This window comes from Porites lutea, chromosome 4 (genome assembly GCF_958299795.1).
Source record: "Porites lutea chromosome 4, jaPorLute2.1, whole genome shotgun sequence".
Lineage (NCBI taxonomy): Eukaryota > Metazoa > Cnidaria > Anthozoa > Scleractinia > Poritidae > Porites > Porites lutea.
Window position 1 is genome coordinate 22,271,017 of NC_133204.1, and position 22,108 is coordinate 22,293,124.

Sequence of the window (22,108 nt, forward strand, 5' to 3'; positions counted from 1 at the left end):
CTAGGAAAAAGAAATGGTTCTGTATTCCTCGTAATAGGGAGCGTAAGCACTAACGACGCGACGGCTATGAAAACGTCACGTAAAAAGTGAATTCGCACTGCCTCACACTTTATCGCGCTTTTACCATCTCGTTTACTTCGTCAAATGCTGGCAGATTTTTTTGGAGTTTAATTCTAAAGGACTGTATCAAAGTTCAGGAAAAGAAAAAGAAAGCTGTTGTCTTGTGTTCCCGTGAAATTACACACTTTCACGTTGTAGTCGTGCAACGACGGCTACTAAAAAAGTAAGAAATGTACAAAAAAGCGTGATGCACGTGCAAGGTAGTTGTTTTACCAATCGAAACCTATTGCTTTTTCGCCGTTTTCGTAGCAGTCGCTGTCTTCGTTGCTTAAGCTCTCTAGTAGGTCAACCACGACGGCAACAGCAGCGAAATCGTCGCTGAAAAAGTGAATTCGCGCTGCTTTAAACTTAACCGCGCTTATTACTTATCGTTCAATTCGTTAAATGTTGGCATTTTTTTCTAGAGTTGAATAGCGAGGTTCAGGAAACGAAAAAGAAAGTCGTTGTCTTGTGTTAACGTCCTCCACGATACGTGAAATAAGGCATTTTCACGTCGTAGTCATGCAGTGACGGCAAAGAAATGTACAAGAAAGCGTGCTGCACGTGCAAAATAGTTGTTTTGCCAATCTAAACCTATTGTTCTTTTGCCGTTCTCGTTGCAGTCGCCGTCGTCGTTGCTTAAGATCCCGAGTGAAAGATCAAGTATTTTAGATGGTTTTACACCATGTAGCACATACAGGAATCTAAAGAAGTAGCTACGTTTACTGAACGTAACTGACTCTCCCAACTTTGATCACATCAAATCTTTCAGAAAAATGTCGTTCCTGACCTACAGCCAAAAACACGAAGTATCCATTAGTTTTCAGATGAAAAGTGTATTGCATTCGTCGTCGTGATGCCAGAGTGGATAGAGAACATTTCTTTGTCTAATGTCCACTTATTTGCGCGCCAAGGAACCCCATAAAATCCTCACCGTTATTGCGGCTGCAGTGCAAGCTGAAGTATTTTCTCTTATAAATCCATTTTAGTCAACTTTGTTTGAAGAACAGTTTGGATTTGTATAAGTGTGCGAAGGCTTTTGCAGACATTGTCATTCCACAGGTGCGTATGAAAGTCCTTTAAAAAAGATCTTTATAGAAGTTATTTGTAAAAGGCTTGCTGGTTTTTGCTTCAGAACTGAAAAAAAGATAAATCAAGTCTGGTATATAATAACGCAGGAGTCACGCCATACACGGGAATTACTTCACTTGCAGCAAAAGAAGTTTGTCTTGTGCGGTAAAACGCGCAACGCGTAAACCAGGTTTTGTTACAACAAGTAGAACTACTCTCGACTTTCTGAAACAACTTTTCGCAAACTACAACAACCTGATTTGTTTCAAAACAGTTTTGATTCATGGGTGGTAAAAAGGTCAATATCGCTAGTCAACTCGTTTTGCAGCAATGCCGCAAAACAAGTAGCACGTTTGTGCTGTTCGTTTTACCGTACTTGAAGTTTCTTATAGGTAAAGTTGTCACTTAAATCCTGTTTATGTTGAGCCCTTCAGTTAGTTAAGGGAATGATATGTAGCTCAAAAGCCAGACTTCGAATGATGACAGTTTTGATCCTCGTTTCTTAAAAATGCAAGCGGAGGGCGACTCTTTTAGTTTTAGAACATAAGTGACAATGAGAAATCTTTGATGCCAGTGAAGGCTAATTTTGACGGATTATCTGTTTTCAGGAATATGGAATCACACAAGATGAAAAGCTAGCCATAGCTCAAAGGGTGTGCGTAAGGCTGCTGAGGAAAATCAGAGGAGATCTGCGCCACGCAGACAAGTCAGATATCCATACCCGTCTCAATCCAAAGTATTAACTATAAAATGTTTATGCACAGTGGAGCCTTTGATAATTATGCAATAGTTTCTTGTTCAGAGACTAGTGCTAACAAAATGCATGGCATGACCAGATTTGCCTATATTTAGTCGATAACCTTGCACTCAACTTAAACAATTTACTAGGTAGATCAGTATAAGATTGACAGACTTTCTGTGACGATATGCCAAAATTCTGTTGGCAAGCTGCAGACAACTTACAAAACTGTATTTACAGACCTCTAGAATCTGGCCAAACCTGTTGTGACATTTTCTACAGATAATCCTACCAAGCCTCTGTTGACAGACCTCAGACGAACTACGGAAATTGGGCAGCGACGCCCTTCCTCTCCCCAGTCTCCTCCCGTTTTATTTTCGTGTTCGCGCTTTCTCAATTTCGCGAACCCGACTATCTCTTGGAACAGGCTGTATTGTCAGAACATGGACGATCCGCCCTTACTGTGTTGATAGAATGTTAACGATCTGCCCAGTCTCAGATGACATACAATGACAATCTGCCCTTAATGTACTGACAGAACTTGGACGATGTGACCATAGACTATGGAAGTTCTGCCCAAACTGTGTTGACAGTCTGTAGTGGATTTTCCTAAGCTTTGAACAAACTTAAACTGCAGAACAGACTATGAAATCTGGTGCGGACAAACCATAGAGAGGCTTCCTAAACTTTAGAGTAATGAGATGCTACCACTGAAAACTAGAGCTAACTTTTTGTTACTAATGTTAACTATTAAGGTAGCGTGTTCGTCTAAGGTTTTGAAATTGTTTGCACAGTAAAATTTCATCATTTAACCTAATTTAAACCCTTGTCGCCCACTCCACCTAAGCCTATCTTCTGAAATCGTTAAAAAAGAATTGGCAACTTTAACTGTAACAGATGCGTGGTAGTTAGCATATCTTACTAGTTCCAGATTGCGGGCCATTTTTGTCACGCATTAATTCGAACAAATACATTATTTTGCCTTTAAGGTACTGGATATTCTCTAAGGCCTGAAAGAATTCTATTCAAGTCATTCATCGTAATATCACGACGTCACGTCAGTTTTCCATGTGCTCACTCAATCATGCATCAGTTTGTTTCTAGAGCCCTGTGCAGGGAGATGGCATCTCCATTGCTTTCTGTGAAGAACAGCTATCCATCCTGAGATGTTCTCTTTACTTCGAGTCTCTGGCAGTTTAACGTTTACAGTTGGGTTATTGAGCGTGTTACTGAGTTTTTGGCCCGCGTGTTTTCTTGGAGAACACACACCAGTCTATCCTAACCAATGAACACTTTGACTACTTGATCTAAATGTCTTTAAGCTTGCTAGATACTCCCTTCTCCAGTGCGTCCAGAATATCTTAGCAAGTTTTGAATCAGTGTCCATCGGTTCCTAGGATTGAGCGCCAAGTCGTCATATGAGTTGTCCTTCTAGCAGGCTAACAATATAAGAGTTAGGCCTCGACGCTAGTTCGTTCATTTAAGGGGCGTCGAGTTCAGAAGAGCTTCTGTTTTCTTGATGACAGGTCTTAGTTCGTCGTCTTATTTATCATTATCTCATTCAGCAAGGCCAGTCACGAGTGGAGGATTCAATCCTATTTGCCAATGTTTGCAGCCTTGATCGTCATCTTTTCCCTTTTACTGTATCTTCTGGTGTTTACCCTTGTCTATCATCTTGTCTCACTTTCTTATCAAGTGATATTACTTTGACACTTTCTCCCCTTAACTGATGCTAGCAAAGATCAAGATTTTCTCGCTGGTTTTATATTTTATCCATGACACCCAAAGCATAATCCACTTTTCGATTGTCACTGGTCTATTAAAATATATAATCACGAAGGCAAAATGTAACACTTTGCTAATCTTTTTTTCTCCTCCTTTCGAGGATCCATTGTGCATAACTGTATGCAGCTGGACGTATAAGCTTTAAACTCCCCCAAATACTTCGAAGCAAATTTGTAAAATTCAAAAGAAAGTTTGAGTCCTAAGAGCCGCCGTGTGTATCAATGGGCTGTCATGACTCATACTTTTTTTAATCAGGTGCTAGCAAAATTTTTTGGAGCTCTTCAAGACATGATATTTACCTCCGACAGGAAAATGAGACGTGTCGCCCGGATGTTTTATTCTAAGCACCTAGACTACATATTACTCCTAAATGAAACTGGTGGAAGAAGAGTGTTAACAACGACAGCTGTAGGAAAAAGCAATCGATATGTTTCGCTGCTTACACATAATGTTAGTAACATTCGTATCACTAAAATACACTGATATTATTGCTAACCTTTTAATATTTTACGTTGTTTTGACTTGTTTTTATAGTTACTCACAGAGTGTGGTGACTCCTCATCGCCATGTCCGGACGAGGTTGTACTTCACCAGTGAGAGCCATGTTCACACTGTTTTAAATGTTTTCAGGCTTGGAAAGCTTTTTGAGGTTAGTTTAGTTTTCTAATTAACACATACCTTTTCAACTGACTGTCTGTCGTGTCGACGCGAAAAGCTATGCGGTATAAAATTAACAGCAACGGGCTCAGGAATAGAGCAAGAGGGACGACGAAGCGGGAGCGTTGGGTAACGAGACAAAAACGGCTGCCTAGGAAATAATAATAATAATAATAATAATAATAGGGTACTGTATTTATATAGCGCAACATGTCCTTAAAGCTCGTGGAGCTTTACAATAGTAAAAATACCAAGATTAAAATCAAAAATTACAATTACATTTTCTCTGATGACGATAAATATTAAAATGTTTCAGTACAATATTAAAAGAAAAAAAAGTTTCTTAAACGATCTCTAAAAAATATAAAATATAACTAATAAAATGCTTCTTTAAAAAGAAATGTTTTTAATTTGTTCTTAAAACATTTAGGGATTGGATTAATTTTATGCTGTTAGGTAATACGTTCCAAAGTCTGGGGGCAGCCACACGGAAAGCCCTGTCTCCATAAGATTTCAGATTAGACTTTTGTATGACAAGGAGATTGTTTGAAGAGGATCTTAGTTACCTGTATGGGGTATAGTCAACAATATATTTCGGAGCCATGCCATTCATTACTTTATAAGTAAGGATTAGTATTTTGTACGCTACTCGCTGTTTGATTGGTAGCCAGTGTAATTGACGAAGTACTGGTGTTTATTTTCTGAGCTTCGAGGTCTGGACATCAGCTACAAACTGAATTTCTCTTTGAACTATTCTTAGGATGTACCAGACGAGCAGTGGCAGAGAGCCGTTGAATTCCTATCAGAGGTGCCAGAGCTGAATTACATGACTCAGATTGTACTGATGTTGTATGAGGATCCTAAAGCTGACCCCCAGTCAGAACACCGATTTCACGTGGAAATGCACTTCTCCCCCGGAGCTAAAACCATGGATGATCCTGAGTTCCTCGCACGCAAATCTCCCTGTAGGAAGCGTAGTGTCGAGGATGCAAGGTTTTCTACTAGTAGTGGAACCCCTTCAGATGCTGTGGTGGAAGGGGCTGTAAACAGGGCGCAAGGAGTTGATGAGCCACAAAATGAGAAGGACGTTAAAGGCGTTCCCAATGCAGACCTTGATCTCACCTTGCCGCCCGATGCTTCAACCACGGACTCGCGTTCTACAGCGTCGAAAAAGAGCGTACAAAATTTTGATACAAATGATCTTGTAAGCGTTGTTGCGACCTCTCTGGGACCAGATCTTGTGGAGGACGAAAAGAGTTTGAATGAAACAGGCTATGAACCGTTCAATGACAAGCCATTTGATGAGACTGTTTATGCTGGAAATGAGCGGCCGCGGTGTGCAATTGGACTTGATAACTTCTCCGATTCTGGTTTGTGTGAAGGCACAAGTGACAGTGCTGTTACGTCTGGCACTTCAATTGAAGAATCGTCCGCAGAGGAGGCGGTGAATAACAAGCGGCGGAGTTCTAGCGCGGGTGAAATTGAACTGCAACAACAGTCTTCCTTGAAAGACAGCAAGACGCAGCAAAAAGGAAGTGAAGGCGAGTTACGGACCAAATCTGATAGTGATGTTCATTCAGCTGTTGTTATACCTCAAAAGGTTTCTGTACAAGGGCAGAATTCAGTGAAATGCATTGTTGATGGAGACAAAACGAATCAATCTGTGAGGAAGACACGACCAAAGTCACATTCTGTGAGTGTAGCCTACCCTGTTACTTACGCGACTCCGTTACCAAGGTGTGAGTCAAGTGATGACATGAACGTTCCCACGTTTTCAGAAGGTAAGGTTATTAACTACAGTCAAGTTAGTGTGAGGCGCTTGGGATGTGGCGTAGAAGAGTTACACAGTTATATAACACATAGGCCACTTTGGAAAATACCCTAGTACTGTCTATTTATGGGCCATCTCAATATTCTGTTCACATTGTTGGGAGCTGTTGTTAGCCTTACAGCCCCTCAACATAGTTGTAGATCCGGTATACTGAAAAGGGTTAAATGTCATTTTAACAGTGTCTCGCGATAGTCTCAATATTTATTTTCTTCGCGTTACTTTGCGGAACTCGGGTAAGCACAGAGTGATGATTGTCATTATTATCTATTCATATGTGTGGGGGGAGTATTGGGACTGTTTGACCTTTAATTGTCTCACAAGTGCTCACAGAATATTGAGACAATATTGCGGCATACCAGGTACAGAATGTTGAAACAATACTAGGCTCTTTCTAGTTGGTTATTCACATGGTACAAAACCGCCATGCTTGAGAGCATGGGACACACTAAGACAAGACAAACAAAGGAATTTACCATCTTAAATGGTGTGAGCCTCTTGGTTGTCTTGTCCCATTGCGTTCCTTGCTCTCCAGCATGGTGGTTTTGAACCACTTGAATGACCAGCTGCAAATGGCCTGGGAAGCTGCCCACCTACCCCTCCCTTAAGCCAACTTTTTGACCTAAGTGAGAAGTAAGTGGGTAGGTGGGCAGTCTCCTAGAAACGTATAATGATCCTATTGTCGTATGGCACGCAGTAGTTCTATATAGGTCAGTTTGTTGAGAAGCCAACAATTACGTTTCATGAGCAAGCTCCCTTCACGTGCTCTGAATCCTTTTGTACCATTCTCAAGGTCTTTTTAGGACTTGGCAAATGAGGGTGACGCTGCCCCCCTTCTGAAATATTTTTTCTCGAAAGAGGGCCCAACGCTGTTTAACATTTTCTTACGACTTGGTTTGATAAGTAGTTGACCCACTCTCTCTTTTTCCATTGTCTTGCTAATTTTCCTAATTGCTGCTTTTTAATTTTCAGTACGTTTTAGGGTATTTTACAGATAAACTGTCATATGAAAGAGTAATTAATGCATGGTCATATTTAAAGCTCTGTAAAATAAGACGTGGTTACCTTTCTCTTGATCCCTCGATCATTTGCATCTATTTATGCCGCCTTCATTACAAGAAGCTAGTAGAATTACTTCCAACGCAAGTAACTGGTAGATTTGCTATAAAAATTGTCATCATCTTGAGTTCCAGAACTTTTAAAAATGATCCTTTCACTGCCCCGCATTGAAAAACTCGTTTCCCTGGTTTCTAATATGCGTCTGTAATACTTGTCTCGCAAACCTCGCGAAACTCTGTGTGTTTGGCGCCATTGATGGGTGGTGCGAGGAACTGGATGGACAGCAGCAAACTCGTCTGCGAAGTGAGACGCAATATGAATGCGCTTTTATCTTGATGTTCGCTCTTATTTTGAAGCCAATGGTACAAATCGCTTCAATGTTCTCTTTAAAATACTTTTTCCTTGTGAGTTCATGGCCAGAAGCATTTCTAGACCATCAAAACGGCAGGAGAAACAACCAACCAAGTATTTTGTGGTTTTGTGTTTGTCGCGTCTTTGTTGTTAAGCAACTGCGGACACCAATCCAATTTGTAGAAATATGTACATTCAAACTTTCTGCTCGCTAAACGATCACCGCACGACATGAATAGCCCACGTTCGATATCCTCAAATTCTAAGATGACTTCCAGGTTTTCTGGTCATTTTTCTATATTTAGCTTTGTTTTCTTTGTGCTCAAGTCTCTTCTGGGAATTGCGAGACAATGAAGTCGTGGAAATTTGCAATTTTAACCCTTACGCCCGGGAATGAGCCATGTTAGAATGGTAATATAACGAACGTGTGCTATCGTGACAAATTTATAACCTCTCTTCGCAAGGTCTTGTTCCTAATATATTATATTTCCATTGTAGGGCAGCTGACTTTATTCTACGGCTATGATAGTATCACTCTTCGTGTCCACAGCCACGTTCGATATATGAAAATTTGAAGATGACTCCGAGGCTTTTCACCACTCCATTATATGGCAATTCCCAGAGGAGACTTCAGCACAAAGAAAACCAAAGTAAATACGGAAAAATGACCAGAAAGCCTCGGAGTCATGTCAGAATTTTAATATTTCGAACGGGGGCTATTCATGACTTGTTGTTTTAATAAACGGTTAAAATTGAATGAAACAGTTTAGGTACTATTCTTGTGGCTGTTTTTAAACAATTATGGAGTATTCGAGAAGTGCTTGTGGTTCGCCTCATTGTGTTTACTGCACAAATCTGAGACATCCAATATCAACCGTACACGTGCAAGCTTTGTCCTGGAATGAATCCCTTTCTTTACTTGGTGCTAGCAAGGCAGACTACCATCTTCTTTAGAGCTAACCATAATCCCACCGTAAACTTGCTTTGACGCAGTTTTAGCTGTATAGACCTTTGTAATCACGTACACACTAAAAACACCTGCAGAGATGTTGTACTTTGATGCGAAAGCGCTTCACTTCGAAATACCTTTCATACGACAAGCAACTGTCAAACATTTGTGTAGCATACTTCTGTTTATAGTTCTGGTGGCTGGTTTGCTTTCCCATTGAACTGCTATGGCATCACTCTACAATGCATTTACTACACGTGAACTTGTTCACGTTCTTTTTTTATGTTCTACCTGTTATGACGGTTTGCTGGGTTTGAGTAATTGCTGCGTTTTATTTCCTGACGCATTGACTGACGATAGTTGCGGTTAACTGATTGTTGGCGAGCACATTAATAAGTATATGTTCTAGCATTAGACGCAATAGATTCTTTTGGGCACTTTTAAACTCGTCCCTTTTCCCTTCCGAGTCGCCTGCAAGTCAATTATGTCACTCCTCTCCAATTTCATTGTCTTCCCTGCACTGCCACAACATTGCAATTGTCTTCTCTCTAACACCACCACCCTGCCTTATTGCTGTTAGGGACTTTATGATCCAACGACGCAAAGGAATCGAAAACGTCGCTTAAAAAGTGAATTTGTGTTCTTTTAGTCTTAATCGCAATTATATTTACCCACTTACTTTTTCAAATCCAGGAGAACTTCTCTGGAGTTGATTCTTAGGGACCATGTCCAAGTTCAGGAAGATAAAGAATATTTCGTCCCTGCTTGGTTATGTTCGCGAATTAGGAATTTTCACGTCTTAAGTCGTGCAAATACGGCAAAAAAATATACAAATAATGCGTGATGCATGTGCAAAGTTGTTCTGTTGCTTATTAAACCTATTGTTCTCGTTGCCGACGCATTGTTGGATCTTTAAGTCCCTATTGGCTTTCCTCCACCACCACATTTCCAATGTTGTTCCTCCACCATTAGCACCACCAAATTTCCATTATCTTTCCTTTTCCACCACCGCCACATTTCTGTTGTCTTTCATCCGTCACCAAATTTCCATTGTCTTTTTTCTTCCACCAGCGCCACATTTCCGTTGTCTATCATCTGTCAAAACCACCAAATTTGCATTGTCTTTCCTCTTCTACCACAGCCACATTTCCATTGTCTTTCCTACCAGCACATTTCCATCGCCTTTCCTACACCACCACCACCACCACTGCCACCACCACATTTCCAGTGTCCTTCATCCATCGCCGCCACCACGTTTCCATTGTCTTTCCTCCAGCGCCGCCACCACCACATTTTCATTGTCTCCACCATTACCACCACCACATTTCCATTGTCTTTCGTCTATCGAAACCACCAAATTTCCACCACAGCCACATTTCCATTGTCTTTCCTCCACCACCACCACCACATTTCCATTGTCTTTCATCCATTGCCGCCACCACATTTCCATTGTCTTTCCTCCTCCACCACCACCACATTTCCATTTTCTGTCATCCACCATCACCGCACTTCTATTGTCTTTCCTCCACCACCACCGGCGATAACAACTACCACAGTTCTGTTATCTTCCCTCCACCTCTACCACCACATTTCTGATTTTCACACCTTTATCGCCACCACCACATACTGCCGCACTTCGATCAACACCACCTCCGCCATAACACTTTTGTTTTCCCCCTACCCTCATTCTCTGCACTCTCTATTTTGTGATGTTTGTTCTTCCCTCTTCTTATTAAATTCTTTTTTTCCGTTTAGTTGTTTTGGAAATGGGATCAAAACATACTCTACAGCCATGACACAGCAATTAAATGAGAAACCACTGCAGAAAACGGCGTGAAATATCCTTACAATACTGCTCTTTGTTAAGCATGCTTTGATATTTAATTTTCGTTCCCACTACAAGCATGGTGGCGTAATTGGACTTGGGACTGACTCCGGAGAAACAAACTGTTGAATCTGTTGAATAAAATGACATTTTTGACGTTAGCAGGCGTTTTATGGCATCTTTACAAGAAATATGGAAACACATCTGTTGAAATAAAAAGTATTCCAAAAGTCTCAGTCTCACATTCCAAAATCTTTACATGTATCGTGCTTAGCAGCGAGAATTATGAAGTGGTGCGATTGTTTGAAAGTGCGACAGAAAAGTGTGTACCTCCTGGCTTCAGTCCTATTAACGCATTATCGAGGCTTGTATGCTATTCCTATCTAACGCTTTTAGGCATTTCATATTGCTTAACATATCTGGCATTTTCATGGTCACTATTGACAAAAACAGGACAAATGCTCACCATTGATGAAGAGGATGATGAATGTGACTATTTAACGGATGTATTTGAACGGCAGCGGAAGAGCGGCGTGGATGACGAACACGAACCGGATGAACTTTACACACTAAAGGATGAGAGTCAAAAAGAGGAGCCAAGAAAAGGTGACAAATGAAGGTGGCATAGTGACAGGAAGAAAGGAAGAAAGTCAGTTGTCAGAAAGTTACCTTGTTTCACTCTCATTCGTCAGGACCATGCTTCCGCTTCGTTTTAAGTTTGTTGCTTGTAATTCCTTCATCTTCCTTCAACTGGAAGTAGGTGTTGTATGTTGCAGTCTTAAAAAGCTTCTGATAGAGCTCCTATAAACTCCAAGAGCTACCAGGAAGATTTTAAGAACATCCCAAATTTTTATATTCAGAATCTCCGGAAACAGATAGTATCATTTCACTGTCAAGCCACACAATGTTCATATTGACTGTATTTTCGTTGTTTTATTGAAAAACGCTCGTATTTATTGTAATCTCCGTTCACTTATCATTTTTTTTAGTTTGCCATTTCACAATATTCCGCTCTTAACCACATTTTTTTTGAGTTTCTGTTGGTTCATTTGCTTTGTTTGTAACATTTGCTGTCCATAAACTACGGGAATGATGGTTACACACTTTTGGCGCTAAGATTCGTGGGATGGTGAAGGTTAACAATATAAGGGGGTACCAGGAAGCTCCAAGGAAAAGGAGTTGTTTTTAATTTAAATTAGCGAACGAAACAATCGATGAATGAACCAGACAGCAGGTGTGTTTTCAAAGGCCAATGAAAATACAAGTTTCTGAAAACGTCGCGGCTCCCGGATGTAATTATAAGCAATGATTGGTTGGTTGTTGCCATTGGATGCTATCGTCCAATTATAGCAAACGATCCCAGGAGGAGTTGCGCCGACAGCTTGTACCAGTTTTCTTTTTAGTTTATGTCGTTAATATTCATTGTCAATAAAAGCTTTCACTTCCTGTCAGAAAGATAGTCTTTCGTTGTTTGCGCGTGTCACATAATCACTTGTAACTTGTACATGACGTGCATTCTTTGTTCTTGCTGGAGCTTTACCGGTAGACGTAGTGAATTGAAAATCTGGATAAAGGCGCTTGGTTAAACTGTACACATCACAGCTCGTGTTATGTTCGTTGTTATGTTTCAGCTCATATAATTTCATGCCAAAATGTATGACGTTTATGTCCAACTAAATGTAATTTTTAATTGACAGGAACGGAAAAACCCTCGTCAGCCAAATCAGACACCACGTCTGAGCGCCCGCGGAAGGTCAGCTATGACCTGGTGAATAAGCAGGGAAGTGACGAAGGTGATCAATTATTGAGAATAGTAAAGTCATCTCCTGCGTTAAAAAAAGGATCACCAACAAGGAAACGAAGTGTTGGTAAGATATTGACTTTCTAGAATAGTCTGTGTTACTCAGCAAAACCCTGGTGAGATGCCTGCTTGCAAGTTAATTAGTTTGTATTTTTTCTGCGAACACTCTTCTTACCGCATATCATGTGCACAAGTGAAATGTGTAAGAGGTCTTTTACAACCGAGCTTTAAGCAAAGACGTTTTGGAGTAGCACGCGTCAACCGGAAGTGGACTTTGTGCATTCTTGGGTGGTAGTGTTAGCCAAATTTTCAGGCAGACCGACTCTTTAAGAACAAAGACCCATAGCAGTACAAATTCAGTAGCGTCAAGGCATATTTGAAGGAAAAAGGACTAACTTCCGGTTGACGTGCCTCGCTTAGACACGCCTTTGGGTTAAGCTCCCTATTTACATTCCTGTGGCACTCAGCCAGGTATCCCAAGGAGGGTATAACGAGAGTTTGGCTCACTCATGTGATAAACCGGCCATGTTGTTGGTCAGTACATTATACACTTAATGTCAGATCCCTCGGGAAACCAGTGAGTTTTGTTTTCCTTCGAGTCAGGATGTTTTCCGAGACGGATGTATCATGATCAGGATACATTTGATTTTAGTCAAGGCCATGTGACCAAGAATCAACCAATGGCAGTCCCTGTTTAGTTGAGTGCAAGTATAGGAATATAACAATGCAATTTGTTTGTAGATTTTGCATAAAAGTTAAAGACTCAAATTTTTGAAAACTTGACCACGGTGTCTGTGATTTGCGAATGTGTCTGGAGTTACATTGTTTAAGGACGAGATCCATGTTTCCAAAGATCGATATCATGGGTGTATTTACGTCCTCAGTGAGACGTTTCATGAGGACATTTCACGTCGTACTAGAACAGAGGGCGACAAAAGTGCAGCATGAAGTATGACACGTGCGGAACTGGCTGATTTCATCCAGTTTTTTTTTTTTATCGCATTGTCGTGGTTGAGTATAATCCTCGTGGTTGCTTAAGCTGTTTATTGGGTTGGTTAGGGAAAATTAAGTGAACATCAAAAAACGATTGACGAAAGAAATCGTTGAATTAAACGGAGATTGCACCCTTTACCCGTCGTCAATATATGTTTTTATTTTATTCCAGTCCCCCTGCCCCGATTCTCTTACACTAACACAGATGAACAGCACTAACACGTGGGTTTGGTAGTCTTTTGGTTCCGAGCTTTCAGACTTGGAAAGGTTGTTACCAATCTGTACTAACACAGGTTACGTGAGAGATCCCAGAAGTTCTTTTGTCACCTGCTAGTGCCCACTTTCCTTAACCCAAACTACTTTTGTTGTTTTACACAGGATCTGCAACGTCCGCTATCCGTGCGGTGAGAAAGCTTTCTTACGCCATCTCAAGTGCATTGGTCGTCAGACCTTATTCCGTTACAAAGAGCACAAAGAACAGCCGCAAACCACCAAGTAAGAAGCGGTTTTTTCACTTCACTACTAATAAATAAAACTAACACCAGTAGCAATATCTATTTCCCCTTTCCTCTACACATTGCATCTCCTCGCGTGGCGTGATTTACGGCAAACTATCTGTAAACTGTCTCCGAGGTGAACTACCTTTCCAGCGACGCAAACATAAGGACAATGGTGTTCACACAGTATACTGCATGCATAAGATGACTTACAAGGTTATGTTCAAACGTAGTGACCAGACGTGGTGCCCACATTCGCTACCCGCTGGACACTAATGTGAACATCTTCAAAATGGCGTCTGACACACACGGCGATACGATATGCGCAAAGTTACATGTCAAGTACCCTAGGTGTGAACGCGGCGCCATTTTGTGCCGGTACACAGGTCTTGGGTCCACGGGCACCAGGGGTGAACATAGCTTCAATCAATCCAACATGAGGAGGAAGCTAAGGAGCACTTTCGAGACTCACCTTGTAACAACTACTACTGCCGAACAAGTGGCCCCACAGAACATAATAGAGAGATTAAGAGTCGCGTTTACGGCAAACGGCAGATTCACGTTGAGAATTTCTCAGAATAGAAGGAAAGCAGATAAAAACTGTCCAGAACAATTCTCTTACTCGCGGATAAAACTGGCTTGAAACTACTTATTTTTGAGTAAACGTTTAAACAGTAAACGACAATTAAGGGGAAAACTTGATCACGTGGTACAAATTCACGTTAACCGTTTGGTGTAAACGTAATCTCTCTATTGTCGGGCCTAAGCGGAGTTTGTCCTGCTTCAAAGTAATTTGAAATCCCTTTTAATTTTAGTTGCAGATTTTTACGAAGAAATGACCAAGGTAGAATCGCTGAATCCCTTGCGTACATTGCACAACTCAGTGCCGCTTAAAGAAATGGACGGATTTTTTGATAAAACAGCAGGGGAAGGTGCTGAAACCTTGGTTACGCCTATCAACACACCCTCTAGAAAACCTCCTTCAAGAAGGCTTGCTGCGCGATCAGCTCCTAATCCGGTGCAATCAGCCGAGAAAAAGAGTTCAGCGGGGAGTGAGCCGGATACGGAGGGTGTTACCGACCTGTTAACTGAGGCCATTCAAAAGCTAGATTCTTGACAAGAGTTTTTTTTACGATATTTAAAATAGTTCATTCAGTTATTGCCAAATTGTACAATAAAAGAGCCCATAGAACGTTTTCACTTTTCACTCACGTGGCCAGCATCTATGCAAATTTATTAGAACAAAAGAAAGCCTTTACATAAGAATAGAGTTTTACTCCCAAAGGATTGGTTTGGAACACCAACATGGCCGCCGTGACGTCATGTGAAAACGCTTCATTTGCCATTGGCACATCTCCCACGATATACCTTGTATACCCTCAAAATTTTGTTTAACCGGTTTCAATTGAACTTTGCACAACAACACTCAAACATCATCCAACAACATGCAACAGGGTGTGCAAACGGACGCAATATGTAGCATCCAACAGTGTTGGGAGTTTTTGGCCAACCATGTTGCGTCCGTTTGCACGTACCTTGATAACCAAGAGAAATTAAAAAACAAAGGTTATACAATTTTTTTTTTTTTTGGGGGGGGGGGGGGCAAACAATGTGTTTTCTGTGAGATGTGCAAATGGAGACTCAGATTATTTCAATGTTGTTTAAATTATGCAAATGGAGACAACAAAAATACAAATTTTAACTTGTACTGGTGTTTTGCCTTTTTGTTGTCATTGTATTGTTTATTTATTATTTTTTTTACCACATGATTTCTTTCATTAAAGTTTTATTCTACAATTTGAATTCTGATGGTGTTCAGCCATGCTATAACGTTATTGTGAATGATACTTAAATAGGGCAATGAGAAGGTGCTCAGAGTCCTGTTTTTGTATTTGTCATGTTTTGCACGCGTTCGTACTTTAGATGTAAGCTGGGTGACTTTAAACTTGATAACACCCATCACTTATCGCGTACATTTGACTCACATTTTTTTGCGGTTTGGCCTTCTAAATTCTCTCCGAATTTTTGGAAAATGCAAGTATGGACGCCGGCTTCTTTATGCTTGTTTTGTTAGTACGAAAACGGACCGTTTCGAGTCCACATTCTTTTGGTCTCTTGTTTTACCATGATTTTTAAGTTCTACGTTGGATGTATTTTCGCCCAATATTGTCATTTGACGCGGGTGTTTCGCATGTAAGTTGTAAATGTGTAATGTAGTGGACAAAATAAAAGTTTTTTAAGAGAGAGGAACGCACAAGCTGATGTTTTTTATCATTATGGTGAAAGAAGGGCGCGCCTTTATTGAAACCTTCTCCGTTTGGTCGGTGACTTAGGGCCTGTTCACATGAAGGTGGGGGACCCCAGGTAGGTGAGGTAACCCGCCTCTCCATATAATCTTTCATTTTCATTTGATCACGTTTACATGATATGTGGGGTGACCCGCCACATGTTACCTCATCTATCTGGGGTCCTCCACCTCCATGTCAACAGGCCCTTATCTTACCCTGGCTCAAGGCCACGCGCATACTAACAAAAGTGCGAAAGCCCATCTACCCCACCCCACCCCCGGGGGCATCTATCGGGGATCTTCGGAAAGATGTAAATGCCCCGCGTTAGGCCAGCAGACCCACGGTGGTGTCTTAAAATCTGTGCAAATGTCCCACCCTAGGGACAAAACAAAAGGTATGTTTTATTTAAAGACGCCAAAAATCGCAAATTCACGCAGTGCGTAAACAGTATTTTAAAACCTTATTAGTGAAACTGAAAAATAACAATAAAGTGCCGAATAAATATCAACTAGTACTTAGCATACTGTTATCTGAGAGTGGTCCCGATTTTTCGGATAGACTCCTAAGAAGAAGACCGTGAGAAATTTTTCCATACGAGGAATCATCCTTTTTTGCTGAAACGTCTTTTTTAAAATTTCTTTGCAATGCATCCGGGCTACAGCTGTTGCGCCAAGGCTGTGTGACGACACGGACGAATCAGCTGATAATCCGGGAATTCCAGCAAATTCCCGCACTTTCAATCGGCATATGTTCTGCTTCGCCCATATACGTTTATCCCGGTGAGTACACATGAGTGTTTATATATTATGCTGCTTGCATAGTTGATCGGTTTCTGTGTAATGTTCTAAGCTTATTTAGAGTATTAAAGCTATCGGGAGACATTCTTTAAATCTCCTGAATCTCTAAGAACACGAAATAATCGGCTACATTTTTTCATTATCGAATCCTTTTGACCATATATTGAAATGTGTGGTGTTGATCAATAGCATGAGATTTGAATTTGCCTGCTAATACAGCCTCCCCTCATTGCTCCGTGTTGTTGGTAAATTTCGTGAAATGTCCCTAGTGACGGGAAGAGGCGGCGAATTCGAGGCTAGATTTAAAAGTGCTACAACACTTATGCATCAGTCAATTCCACCTGCGCCCAGCCCCCCCCCCTGCCCCGCCCTGGATGGCAAATTCCCGGGGGTGGGGACTCTTGAGCTATCAAATCCCCCGGGATGGGGACAAGAGGGCAAATGCCCCATCCTTCGTCAACACTGCAACATTTTATATTGATCGCACAGTCTTGTAGTGCCATTTTAAGCAGTTTAATGTGCGATTTTTTGTTTCAATTAACGTCTTACTTTGAAATAGTGCTATTCTAATAATTAAGACTTTACCCCATGATGACACCAGTTTATGGTTTTAGTATTCCAGCTGGAATTGACTGATGCATTACCAGTGGCAGATCCACGCCTTCAGATTAGGTGGGGAGAAAGGGGTAGGCATCACCCAGACCCTGAGATAAGGGGGAGGGGGACGGTCTCACCAAAAATTTTTCCGGGTGTTTGGGCAACAGTTTGGTCTAAAAATAAGGGCCCTCCCCTAGATCTGCCACTGCTTACTGGCCACCAAAATATGAGTTAAGCTTTACGCTTTTGAATCCTTTTAACTACCCAGACTTGAAGGGAAATCATAATTTAAAGAATGAGAGCAAGTGATAAAAAGGTAAATCTCAACTAGTCTTATTTTGTGTATGTTTCATCAATCTTGGCCTATGAAAATGGCATACATGTCTCTTTTTTGCAAATATATCAACTGGGCCATTTTTTCCCCTAGCCCACCCACCTCCCCCCACTGGGGAGGAAGTTTTGGCTTATGGTCTTAACAGGTATGTGCCACTGAACAGGGTACAGTTTTTAGGGTCTGAAGGCTTACATGCTCTGCTGCACACCTTGTATTCAAAGAAAACAAATTTTGTCATATTACACCATTGCTACAACTGGTTACCCGGAGCATATCAAATAGTTTTTAAACTAGCTCCGACTTACATTTCTGAACTTGTATCTCTGAAGGACAGTGGAGGGTGGAGGGAGGGGGGGAGTAACTATCTTAGATTAAATGACGGCAAACTTTTTAACATTCCATCATGCAAGTCGATATTTTTCCACACTTGGTGATCGATCCTTTTAAATGGCTGCCCCAAAATTATGGAAAGATCTTCCCCTTATTATTAGAAATAAATCTTCAGTCATTGCCTTTAAAAAGTCTCTTAAAACTTAATTACTTCCATCAGAAGGCATTTCCTAACTAATTTATTGTTTTATTGTTTTATAAAGAAGGATTTGTAAATAGGATGTTATAATAATTAGTCATTGTTTTTAGAATTTAAGACTTATTATTTTTAACAAATTATTAGGTGCGATGTGCAAATAGGACTTTAAGGATTAGTTAGTCATTGTTTTTAGAATCTTAGACTTATTATTTTTAATAAATTGTTAGGTGCGATTTGTAAATTATAGGACTTTAAGGATTAATTAATCATTGTTTTTGGCTATGTATTAGGAGTTTAGGATTTTGTTGAGTCAATGTAGTGCGCAGATGAAAATTCCTTTTCCTGGATTGATATTTGCGCAATTCTTTGCGTTAATTTTTGCTGGGTATGTGCCACTGGCCTCTCAGAACCCCTACCCCATTATAGTCTATTCTGTGGCCAGTTATAATGTCTTACCCCAAAAAATCCGAAAATGTGCGACCAATTCTAGCTGTATTGAAAATGCAACCCCATTCTAGTCAATCCAGTGGTGAAAATGCGACCCCATCCAGTGGCACATCCCCATTAGCCTCTTATAAGGAAGTACCTCCCCCGTGGAGTTGATCCAAGCAGTGTTTGATTAGAGAAATTTAGACACATGTTTGGCAAGCAAAATACTAAGTCAATGTGTACCACGTGATCATCCTTTCCCTAAGCTTTATTTCTTAGTCTACCTTTTATAATGTGATTTAATATCTCACTGTTGATTTAATATGGCTTAGTTTGACAAGGTAGTTATGGCTTTAATCTTTTCTTTGACCACAACCACAACTGTATTTTTTGCATTTTCATGTTCAATGTTGAACCGCCTGGTTAGCTCAGTTAGGAGAGCACCGGTCTGCGAGCGGGAGGTCAAGGGTTCAAACCCGGCCAGATCAACACTCAGGGTCTTTAAAAAAATGAGAAGAAAGTGCTGCCTTTGTAATGACATCTATAAATGGTTAGACTTTCTAGTCTTCTCAGATAAGGATAAAAAACCGTAGGACCCATCTCACATCTCACAGCACTTTCACTGATTTGTTCTTGTGGGACATAAAAGAACCCACATCACTATTCGAAAAGAGCAGGGGTCATAGACCCTGGTGGTGTGGCCAACCTTTCGGGGTTGTGGGATTGGGTAGGGATGGCAGCTCGCATGGGACCTGAGTGCCGTTCATGCACATTCCCTCTGGGCAGGCCTATGTCCAGAAAAGCTAGTAAACCTCAATCTGAATACTGGCATTGCTCAATTTAAGCATCCAGATTGCACCTAATTATTGTAGTATGGAGTACTTGAGTTTTCCCAAATTTTGAGATCAACAAAGTCATGCTTTTTTTGCTTTTTGTCTAAGTTCAAGTTCAATTTCAATTTGAAATTTATGTTTACTTATTAACATTCCCATTTTCCTTCAAAACAGCCCATTTCAGCGAAATACCATACAGCTAATCAAAGCAGGAGGAAATTGAAATTTACGTAGGGTTACATAGAAAAAGGAGAGGAGAGCAACCTAATTATTCCAAAAAAAAAAAGCACTGGCACATGAATTTTAGTTTACAGTAAGTGCCACTGGATAAATTTAAAAGTTAAGTAAATTAAAAGGTTTGTGTGATCTGAAAGGAATATATTGGTTAAATTGCTTGGGAAAGGAATTCGGTTGGTTGGTTGGTTAGTGAAAACCTATAAAAATGTGGCATACCTAGACCACTAACCCGTAGTATTATTTCCAACTGCATTTTTTGTCGAGACATTTTCTTTCTCGGCAATGGATTTTTTGTGAATCTTTTTACTCCACCATTCCCTCTTTCTGCACTTTCATAATTCCTTCTCAGAAAAATATAATATTAAGAACCCTTGGGTGTTTTTGTTTGTTTACAGACACACTTGTTAAAAAAAATTGACATGGAAACAGGGCAGGAGTTACAATTCAGAAATCTCAGCGGACACTCAAGGCAAAAACTGTCAGTACTGTCTGGGAATGAAGTAATTGAAGAGCGTCAAGAGTGCCCTCCTGAGGACCAGAATCGCCAAAAGGTCGTTCGTTTTTATGGTCGTAAACGGCCATCACAAGCTGCAAGAATGCGCGATATTCCAGAGAAAAGAATCAAGATGGAACGTGATGATGGTATAGAGGAGCTGGAGGAAGAGGAGAAACAAGATGAGGTTCTCAAACCAGCCACTCGAGCAGCTTTTCTTTCAGCATTTGTTGAATACCTCCAGACAACGGATGCTGGATCAATGACTGAGGAAGAGGCCAAGGTGCATGCCACTCAGGTCGGTGATGTAATGGATTCCATTGACTGTGACATGGAAGATGGCGACACCATACACTGCCTTCTTGATCGTGGACGAGTGTCGAAATGGATACAACCCAGTGCGGGAAAGAAAAGATCAATGCGCATCTTTCGGAAGCGTTTGTTTTCCCTCGAAAAGTTTTACGTGTTTCTTGGATGCCAGGGTTTCCCTCTGCAACTGGCAAGAAGCCTGAGTTCAACCATCTCAAACTGGACGGAAAATGTCCACGAATTGGCTGCATTTATAAACACTCATCCTGTATCTGGTGCCCAGATGGTGGTCAAAGAAACATCTACCCCAAGCACAAGTGTAACAGGCACCCAGACCTGTACAAGGACCAACTTAGCTGCTGGAATACCATCTTCAAATGAAAGCTGTGATAGCTATCGTGAAAGGAAAGCTTGGAAAAGCGAGGATTCCAAGCTCATAAAGAATCACTTCCGTACCAACCCTGGCAAAGCTAACATTCGCTTGAAGATGAAAAGAAAAAAGGAACTTCAAGGACTTTTGAACAGAGAAGGTTTTGACCGAATCTACGAGAAGGTAAAAAGCATCTTTAGAAAGAAAGTTAAGAAACTGACCAAACAGTGTAAGCGACGTGTGGCTTGGAAAAGGCAAGATGTCTTAATTCTCTTGAACCACTTTGAAGGAAATCCCGGTAAGGCCGCCGTGCGAAGAAAACTTCATTCAACTGAAGCCCTTCGAGAACTTATTAACAGGGAAGGCTTAAACCGTATTTATGAAAAAGTTAAGAGCCTTTTCAAAAGAAAAAAATTAGCTGTTTGTCACAGTTAACCTTCGAATGAGTTGAAGGATCAACATTCAATTCTTCCCCAAAATTTGGGTGACGTATAACTTCGTTATTTAACTCGTTTAAAGTTGGAATACAAATTTGACATTTGATGCATGGTATACGTTGTAGATATTTCTTAATATCCATAAAAATGCATTCCTCTCTCTCTTTCAATGATGCTCCCTTGATCTTGTGTGTCTGCGCCAAATTTTCTTCCTACCACCTCTTCGAAAATTCCCAAAGTATACAATCACCTAGTTTAAGAAAAACAGCCAACATTTTCTGACGCCTCCACTGTTTTCCTTGCAAAATGATGTCTGAGTGAGCAGCGACTGCAACCAATCCGAAGCACTATCCAGATCTGGCTAGTGAATGTCAATAGTATGGGATTTTTGTAGTCGTTGTTTAGACACCATTTCATGGGAAAACCAGTGGCAGCATCTAGAAAGGTCGGCTGTTCCCTAAGGCTAGCAATTACCAAAGTTTTTCTCCCTCAAAAGGCCTTCTTTCTACTGCTATTGTAGATCATTGGTGTACCCGCTTTGACATCACCCCTTAACCTCGACACAAAAGCTAATTTGCCGTTTGCCTGTTGTTGTTGTTGTTTGTTGCTTGTTATTTGTTAGTTGGAAGAAGGAAAGTATTTTCCTACTATAACTTGGATTTCTGGTTACTACTCCCAAACTGTTAAAATTCATAAACACTTGTTGATCGAAAATATTTATATTATGAAATAATTAAGCCTATGAATGTAAATAATTTTTTCATCAAAGGACTATGATGATGCTGGTCGAGTCAGTCTCTT

At 40.7% G+C, this 22,108-nt stretch overlaps 1 protein-coding gene across 5 annotated transcripts in view; it reads left to right on the forward strand.

Annotated features, from left to right (window-relative positions):
* LOC140932913 (inositol hexakisphosphate and diphosphoinositol-pentakisphosphate kinase 2-like) overlaps positions 1–15,237 on the forward strand; it is a 34,295-nt gene extending 19,058 nt beyond the window's left edge. For 2 of the 5 annotated variants that reach the window (XM_073382405.1, XM_073382406.1), the window contains exons 15-22: positions 1,089–1,161; positions 1,779–1,906; positions 4,229–4,343; positions 5,112–6,132; positions 10,817–10,969; positions 12,061–12,231; positions 13,536–13,652; positions 14,470–15,237. In XM_073382405.1, coding sequence (XP_073238506.1) covers positions 1,089–1,161; positions 1,779–1,906; positions 4,229–4,343; positions 5,112–6,132; positions 10,817–10,969; positions 12,061–12,231; positions 13,536–13,652; positions 14,470–14,771 — 2,080 coding nt within the window. In that variant the 3' untranslated portion in view covers positions 14,772–15,237. Of the gene's footprint in view, positions 1–1,088; positions 1,162–1,778; positions 1,907–4,228; positions 4,344–5,111; positions 6,133–10,816; positions 11,013–12,060; positions 12,232–13,535; positions 13,653–14,469 lie in introns of those variants that run through there. The other 3 variants (XM_073382407.1, XM_073382408.1, XM_073382409.1) reach the window with 3 other exon arrangements.
* The last annotated feature ends 6,871 nt before the right edge of the window (positions 15,238–22,108 follow it).